The sequence below is a fragment of the Chrysochloris asiatica genome, unplaced genomic scaffold (assembly GCF_000296735.1).
Source record: "Chrysochloris asiatica unplaced genomic scaffold, ChrAsi1.0 scaffold00069, whole genome shotgun sequence".
In the NCBI taxonomy this organism is placed as follows: domain Eukaryota; kingdom Metazoa; phylum Chordata; class Mammalia; order Afrosoricida; family Chrysochloridae; genus Chrysochloris; species Chrysochloris asiatica.
The window spans coordinates 15326178-15334838 of NW_006408587.1; the positions used below are offsets into that span (position 1 = coordinate 15326178).

Sequence of the window (8661 nt, forward strand, 5' to 3'; positions counted from 1 at the left end):
TGTCCAGAGAAACGGCTCATGGTTATCTTCAGCAATAACTTCAGCCTTGGACAGGTTAGAAATACTGTTTAGAAAAAGAGGGAGTGTGGTACTAAGAACACAGAGTTTAGGAAATATAATTTGCTATAAAGGAGGAACTGTTTCTCAAGTTTAAGAAATAGGTGAAGACTCCAGTCCCTGTACTTCACAATCGTCATTGTGGAATACTGCAAACTCACATTTCTAAGAACCTCAATTACTTAGCTACAGGTATGAATTTGAAAGGTAAGTATTAATGAAGGTAGCTATTGCAAACCCGTGCAAAGCCCACAATGTCATTGCAGAAACAGTGTTCTTCAGAAAGGAAAGGGGGGAAAGTCTAAGAAGCAAAATAATCAAAATCATAAGTAAATTAAAATCACCACTAAACAGGTGAGAAAGAGGAACTAAAAGCAATGAAGTTCAGGCACTTCACTCAGGAAAATGAATTTACTCTTCTTTTCCATTTATAACTGACTCCTACACTAGTTACAAGGAGCTCTGGTAGCACAGTGGTTATGAATCGGGCTGCTAACCTCAGGGTCAGCAGTGCAAAACTACCAGCTGTTCCAGGGAGAAAGAGGAGACTTTCTGCTCCCATAAAGATTTACAGCCTCGGAAACCCTGTACAGGGTCGCTATGAGTCGGAACCGACTCCACGGCACATAACAGCACTAGTTACAGTTCTTTCCTATTCCAAGGAAGCAAAGAAGGAAATTAAAAGTTAGACACGTAAAGTGAATTGACTGGCAAAGCAAACTGCCAGCATCTAAGAACACAAGGGAGAATAAGTGATAAAAGCAGATAAGAGCCCAAAACACACAGGAGAACAGAGCCTTCAGCGCAGGAGTGAAACAACTACCACAACCAGCGGTCTCTGAGAATGTCACCATGTTGTGTGTGTGTGTGTGTGTGTGTGTGTGTGTTTACCACAGTGACCAATATCCTCATCACAGGCCTGCATTCTGGTTCTGCTGCTAAATAGCAAGTTAGTCGACCTCTTCTGAGCCTCACTTCCACCTATAAAATTGAGTTAATACCTATACGACAAAGCTGCCATGAAGGACTGATTAAGTAATGCACAAAAATGCTCCGAAAACTGTTATGCACTATATCATACCTAACTCTATGTTAAATTATGTTCTCTAGACTCTTTTTATAAAGAGTTTTAGAAAGTTTTATAAAGCAAGAAAAAAAACGAAATACAAAAGCAGACCTGCTGTCCACAAGGCGATTCTGAGTCACAGCAACCTTACTGGACAGAGCAGGGTTCTAAAACTGTCAATCTGAACAGAAGCGGACAGCCTCATCTTCCTCCTGCCGACCTTGTCATTAGCAGTCCAATGTTTAACTCACTACTGCACCAGGGCTCATAGAAAGCAAAAAAGTGTGTAATAAATTTGGATCAACTTCCATTTAAATGGCTAAGAAATGAACACTTCTCATAATGCAAAAAAAAAAAAAAAAAGAACTTACATGGTCACATTTATCCCCTTCCCCAAAACGCCTCATCTTTATTAACAAGAAAAACAGAAAAGGGTTTTAAGGCAACAGAAAAAGATTAACTGCCCTTTGCAAACCAGATAGATTATATAGCATTTTCTTCTGACAAGAAATACATTTCAAAATGAAAAGACATAAAATATTTTTAATTGAATACCAGTGTCTAAAAACACAACATGAAATACAGTGCCTATTCCAGAATGAGAACATAGAGTAGTTTGTTGTTTTTTTCAAACTATAGGTCATAATCATTAGTGGATTATAATATTAATTTAGTGGGTCACTACCAGCACTGATTCAGAAAACAGGATAGTAAATAATTCAGTACATTACATTTCATAAAGGGAATATTATTTTATGGAATTTTGTTTTACATAATGTGTTAGTACCATATGTGCATGTGTATGAACACTGGGTCACATAAACACAGATTTGTAAGAACTATAAATAGAAACATTAAAAATCTATTTCTTAAGTGGGATTGTGGTCAAAAACACCTGAAAGTCACTGGTAAAAAAAAAAACAAAAAACAATAAATAGACACTCAGCATTCTAGATGAAGCTAAGACTACACAGAAAGGATTCAAAAGCAGCTATTAGTCAGAACGACCAAGTGATAATAAGGAAGCAAAGAAAGCACAAGTGAGACCAGTTTTTTCTGTAAGTTATGGAACATCAGTTCTCAGAGGAGAAAGTTAACGCACTCCTAGGAATAAAGGACAAATATAGAAAGGCAGGTGTTAAGAAAAACAGAGATGCCACCCCTATCCAACCTCTTCCTTCAGTCCTTAATTTTCTCCTCTGCAAAGTGAGGGGGGGGTTAGGATGGAAGATAAATTTTAAGGCCCTACCATTCTTGACATTCTCTGATTCAGTTAAACTAAGTTCATAAGTCAGGGTATGAGTATTTGGTATGTAACTAAGAGGTTTTCCTTTTGGTCATTAAAAATTTATCTTTTACTAAGGAAATTCAGTAAAATTTCTGAACTGTTTTTATGGGGGAGGGGGAAACTTGCTGACTCGCCATTTTTCTACATTTCTCAGGTTTCCATGTCTAAAAGGTCTAGCAAAATTACATTTCTACAAACATGTTACTACTCACCCAGTGGCAACATGAAAGGAACATGATAAGGTTCTGGGGGCATTATATAACTTTATATAGCCTTCTTGGTAATAGGAGTAATTTAAAAGCAAACAAAAAATATCCACAGTGACCAATGAGATACATTTCAACTGTTACATACATTCAACTGCAGTCAATACTGTGTTTTAAAGACTAGATATTCCTAATGTTTCCTGAAGTCTTTTTCTATAGTAGGATCAGTCATTCTAGCCTAATAAGCACTTGTTTTCCAAGTCAAGGCCCCAATCACTTTCTTAATGTTGTATATCACTTTCTTTGCCTGGACTTGACTGCTTGTCCCAGTCTATGCGCACTTAAGCCTGTTGGTGAAAGCTGGCTTTCTCCTTACTGTTGGTAAGCCTTTCCTTGGTCTGTGCCAATGTCCTTACACTTATAATCAGTACTTGCAAGAATAGGAATGCAAACTCTCAAATAAATAGATGCATACAAAATTAATTTGTTACATAGCACAAAGTTGTACTAGTTGCAAACAAGCATCTAATTATATCTTGCGGAGGTGTTCATATAAAGGTGTGTACTTTTCCAAGTAGATGCCACATTTGGGGCCACCTCTGAGACTGAATGGAATTTGTTCCACTTGTAAGGAAGACTTCTACTTCATTAAATTTAGGCATGAAAAATGATAGAAAAGAGAAACATCATCAAATAAGGCTGAATGGAGGTCCTGTCAACGGAGTAAAAACAGACTGATAGTCCAAGCCATTCAATATCAAAACGCTATTTTGATCCTGTGCACTATTACAGAGTAGTCCTGAGGAAACATGCTGGGAAAAAAACCAAAAAACCCTGAATCTCCAGTAAAGCGCACACATGCGCACGCGCGCACACACACACACACACACACAAAATGGGGTTTCATTAGTACCAAGTGAGAGGAGAGTCAACACAGTATCTATTATCTGTTCTCTCTCAAAATCCATTGTTGTTGCTGTTGTTGTTAAGTTGTTAAGTGCCATCGAGTCGGTTCTGACCCATAGTGACCCTGTATAGGGTTCCGAGGAACAGCTGGCGAGCTTGAACCGACCTTGCAGTCCAATGCATTAACCCATAGCACCACACCAGGATTCCAAAGTCCATATTACTCATCATTGCTCTCATTCTCCACAGACCAATATCTGCTTTAGAAAACATGTTATCCCAAATCATACCACTCTGAGTGAAGTGTGTATACATGTGTCAGTTAATCCAAGTGATCAAAGAGCAGAAACAGAGCTTGGCACATCAGGTGACTCCACTTTGTATTGAACTTAGTTGTCTTTCACTAACACTTAGCAACTTTGTAATACACTCCAAGTAAACGATCAGATATTTAATTTTACCAAGTAACATCCAAGGAGGTCTGGTAGTGTAGCAGTTATGAGTCGGGCTACTAACCACAAGGTCAGCAGTTCAGAACTACCAGCCTTTCTGCAGAAGCAAGATGAGACTTTCTGCTCCTATAAAGATTTACAGCCTCGGAAGCTCTATGCAGAGTCATTATGAGTTAGAACCGACTCCGTGACACACCAGCAAATAACATCCAAACAGCTGGTTTTGTATCATAATACCAAAAATGGGGTGATCCTGGTTTGTGTAAAATTCACTTTGGAATATATTACTACTATTTATTGAAAGGCTCCAATATGCACTTAATAGCTAACTAAAACATGGAATTAGATAATAGAGATCGAAAATACATATGAGTAAAGGAGAAAGCACAAATCTATGTAAGTGTTTTTAAAATATGCATTAAGGGGGAATGAGGTGAAGAAGATCCATTTGTGCTGGAAGATCCTGAAGTCAGCATTAAAGCTTTTAGAATCAAATATGCAAAAAGCAAGCACCACAGGAAAATGAAAGAAAGGTGAGAATAGGAACCAAGAGTAGACTGATGAAAGGAAGAATCAAACCTGACTGGATGAACGCCAAGGGTGTGACTTTCTGAGCAAACAACACCATTTCGTACAGAGAGTGAATGGGGAAGTGGACAGACAGTGCTATCCAGGTAAAAGCCCCCTTTAACAAAGCGTGTACATGAGTGAAGACAGACAAAAGCCCTACGTCTGTCCATGAAACATGGGGTTTCTAGAAACAGTTTGTCCCTATTATGTTAAGTGCTGCACCTAAAAAGCTGGAATGGCTTTAGATTTTGTTCTTAATACAACAAAATACATGAAAAGTTGAGAAAAAAATGCAAGTTAAGAAAACGAAAAGATGTTTATTACAGTCATCAACTGAATAAACATTTTTAGAGTAACTCCAAAAAATAGCATTTCTGGTTTTTCAAATTAGCAGTTGGTATAGATTTATGGATTCAAGACAAAGGTATAGCTAAAACTAAAAACACTATCAATAAATTCTCATTCTAACGTATAGCAGTTTAGATGTTTCCCAAATGTCATAGAATTATACAAAATTCGGAGAAAAGTCAACAGACTAGCATTAGACTACACATCCATGTTCAATGATGCCTCTTTACAGTTTAATAATACTGATGAGTAATCACCATGTCAGTTTAGCTTTTTCCCTCAATCAACTCACCCAACATTTTCTGCATCCTCATCACACTCCGCTTTATATTTGCAAGGTCCACACTTGGAGTGTTTTCTGTGAACTTCTGTCCCAGACCCTTCCTCTTCTGCTTAAAAAGAAAAATGAGATTTCAATCTTTCCATGTTAGAAAATTATATAGCAATATGACATATTCTGAGACCATCTTGTTTATGAATAGAAATAAACCATTTCTATTGCACAAAATAAAGTCCATTCGACGAACAAAAGAGCAAAATTAGATTTTCCACCAAAAGTCACAGTATTTTCCAGATACAGTTCATGTTTTTTAGTATATGTTTTCCCCATATTCCAGCTTGAAGGGGAAATGGCACCCATGGTCTCAAAAACAACGACTTCTAAAATCTATCACTGTCCAAAAATATTGCCAATTCAGCATACAGTGTATCCTCTGAGGAAAAACAAGTATTGGTACAAGACAAAAAAATAACAATAATTTCCTATGTGACTATCATACCACAGGGCTAGACTACTTATCTCTCAAATCCTCCCCAGTTCTAAGATCTAGAATTAATGATCCGATCATGAAAGCTGTTTGAATATGTTAACATGTTAAATTTAAATCAAATTCTATTGTTGAACAGTTTTCTTTTTTTTTTTTTTTTTTAACAGAAACTGCCACCCTCAACTCTCTTACTCATGACAGCTTCTGTTCTCTTAAAACCAAAACCAAGTCAGTTATAGTCGAGTCAATTCTGACTCAGAGCAACTCTGTGTGTTTCAGCATAGAGCTGTGCTTCAAGGGTATCCAATGGTTATGACACTTCAAAAACCGATGACTAGGCCTTTCTCCTACAGCACCTGAGTGGATGTGAACTCCCAAAGACCATTAGTACTTGAGTACTTAACCTTTTGTACCATCCCAAACTCCTCTTCTGTTTAATGCCCTTTAGTTCCTTTACTATCCTTCCCAACTCTGAAATTTAAGATTCTTTGAAATTTGAAGTAAGGTTATAGATCATGTTGAAAAGATCTTAACTATGTTTTTCATTTGTGTGAATTCTACTTTAGGAAGTCTTCTTTTAATGTATTTCCATAGTATCTACACATTATCTTATATACAGTGAATATTCATTAAGTCTCTGCAGACTATGGAACAGTTTAATCATACTCAACTCTGATTGTTCAACGTAAACTGGAGTCCAGGTGTAGTGCTGTAGGGTACGCCCTGGACTGCTAACTGCAAAGTCAGCAACTCAAATCCACCAATCACTCCTCAAAATCCCTATATGTGGTCTCTATGAGTCAGACCCCACTCAATGGCACTTTACAACAACTATTATATGCTATTACCAAAGAGTTTTACTAATATCAAAAACATTTAATTCATTTCTTTGTAACATAAAAACATAAATGGAAAAATTCAAAGATTTAGATTAAAATTTCGATACCACTAAAGTTTTCCTACAAGTCCTGTCTTTTCTATGCACAACTCACTCTAGAGTTTTGCCAATCCTGTACCCTGTAATTCCTTATGAACACAACTTTGGAAACAAGGGGTAGAGGAGTTATAAACACTCTGGTCCAAGCTAAAATCATTTGTGTGGGTGATCTTAAGGAGGAGGCATTTGGATATACCCTGATATTAAGAGGAGTTACATTTTTTCCCCTTCTCTTGACAATAAACCTGTAGTGCAGGGGAAAAAAACTTCAAGAAATACTGTCTGGGGCTAAAGTGTACAGAGGGATTCTGGGTAAAAGCTACAGGGGACAAGGTTTCATTCTGAGGTCATGAAAATGAGGTAATCAAAATGTATTGTGGTTATTGCCTTACCAACTCTGTAATGAACAGATGTGTTACAATAAATACTAATAAATGATCATAAGCTGAATATACTAAAAGTCAACTGTTCGACTTAAATGGGTGGCTAGTATGGTATGGGAATCATAGCTCAATAAAGTTGATTTTTTTAAAAAGAAGAAAACATATGTCCTTTCAAGAGGAACTTGAAACTTACCTCCTTCTCCAGACCCAGAGCCATTATCTGAGAATAAAAACAAAGAATGAATATGAACATATTTCCTGGACATTTCATCTTTATCAAATAGTAAAATATCCAAATGTGATATGCTTTCTCTTCTTTCTGATATCTAACAGTTTATTCTTTTATACCTATTTTATGTCTCCGTCAGAACATGAATTCTAGAATAAATAATAATCTATGTCTCATTCAGAAAACATCTAAGTGGTTTACACAGGATAAGATCAATATAATATCACTGAATAAATAGCTAAATATAATTAATTTTATGAAGTAAGAGGTGGAAAAAATTTTTTAATTGTGTTAAAGTTTGAAGAAAATAATAAGCTGCTTTTATTAAAAAGGAAAAAAAAGAGCTTTGGGTCTTGCTACAAAAATCTTAATGAAATCTGTGGGTCAAAAACAAAAGCCAAAAGGTCAAAAAAGCTCCAAGGCTCAGAAGGAAACCTCTGGGTGCCGGTTTCTGAAAGGAATCTCCTCTTGGACACCTCACCAGGCAGAATCTCACCAAGGTGAAACAATTAGTTCAATAGGCAATGGACCACATGAGCATCAGTCCATGACCCTGAGACCAGAAGAACTAGATGGTACCCAGCTACCACTACCAACTGCTCTGAAAGGGACCACATTAGAAAAGTCCTAGCTAGAGAAGGAGAAAATGAGGGACACATCATTAAAAAAGATCAAAACAACACTGGAGGAACTCCAAGACTATGGCCCTTGGTCATCTTTCAGGATTCCTGGTTGAATATTCAGTCAAACAGTTGTTGTTGTAGTTGTTAAGTGCAATCGAGTCAAACAGTTCCAACTCATAGCAATCCTGTAGAGGATTTCCAAGGAATGGATGGTGAGTTTGAACCGCCGACTTTGTGGTTTAAACCAACCTTGTGGTACAGTGTTTCATCCCCTAGCATCACACTAGTCAAGCAGTAGTTATATTTGCTCTTGTATGCTGTCTAGTTGGTTCTGACTCACAGCAACCCAGTATAGGGTTTCCAAGGAGCAGCTGCTGAGCTTGAACCACCGACCTTGCAGTTCAAATGACTTTGAAGTCTGACGCCTTAGCCCACAGCGCCACGCCAGTGTGTGCTGTCAAGCTGGTTCTGACTCACAACAACCCAGTATAGGGTTTCCAAGAGCGGCCAGTAGGTTTAAACTGCTGACCATATGGTTAGTGCAATTAGCAGTCCAGTGCTTATTCTATAGCTCCACAAACACGAATGAGGTATGCACACCACAGACTAGTCAACCACACAAGATCAATAGGGCAGCATTTACCAGAGGACAAAATTCAGAAGGGTTGGGAAAGAAGAAAGAATGGAAACAAGAAACCCAGGGATGGGGACCATCAAGGGAGAAAAGCGGAGAGCGGGACCCTACCGAGAGAAGTAGTGATGCCTGAGATGAAGGCAGAGATGATGATGTGGAGAGATGGAGCAGCTGGGGACTTTAGACCCAGAGAGG

At 37.7% G+C, this 8661-nt stretch overlaps 1 protein-coding gene across 1 annotated transcript in view; it reads right to left on the reverse strand.

Moving 5' to 3' along the window:
- Positions 1-8661, reverse strand: part of TMEFF1 (transmembrane protein with EGF-like and two follistatin-like domains 1) — a 124624-nt gene that overhangs the window by 38947 nt on the left and 77016 nt on the right. Inside the window, exons 4-5 of the mRNA XM_006864719.1 lie at positions 7174-7200; positions 5186-5282 (exon numbers count right to left, since the gene is read on the reverse strand). Of these exons, the coding sequence (XP_006864781.1) occupies positions 5186-5282; positions 7174-7200 (124 nt within the window). The remainder of the gene's footprint in view (positions 1-5185; positions 5283-7173; positions 7201-8661) is intronic.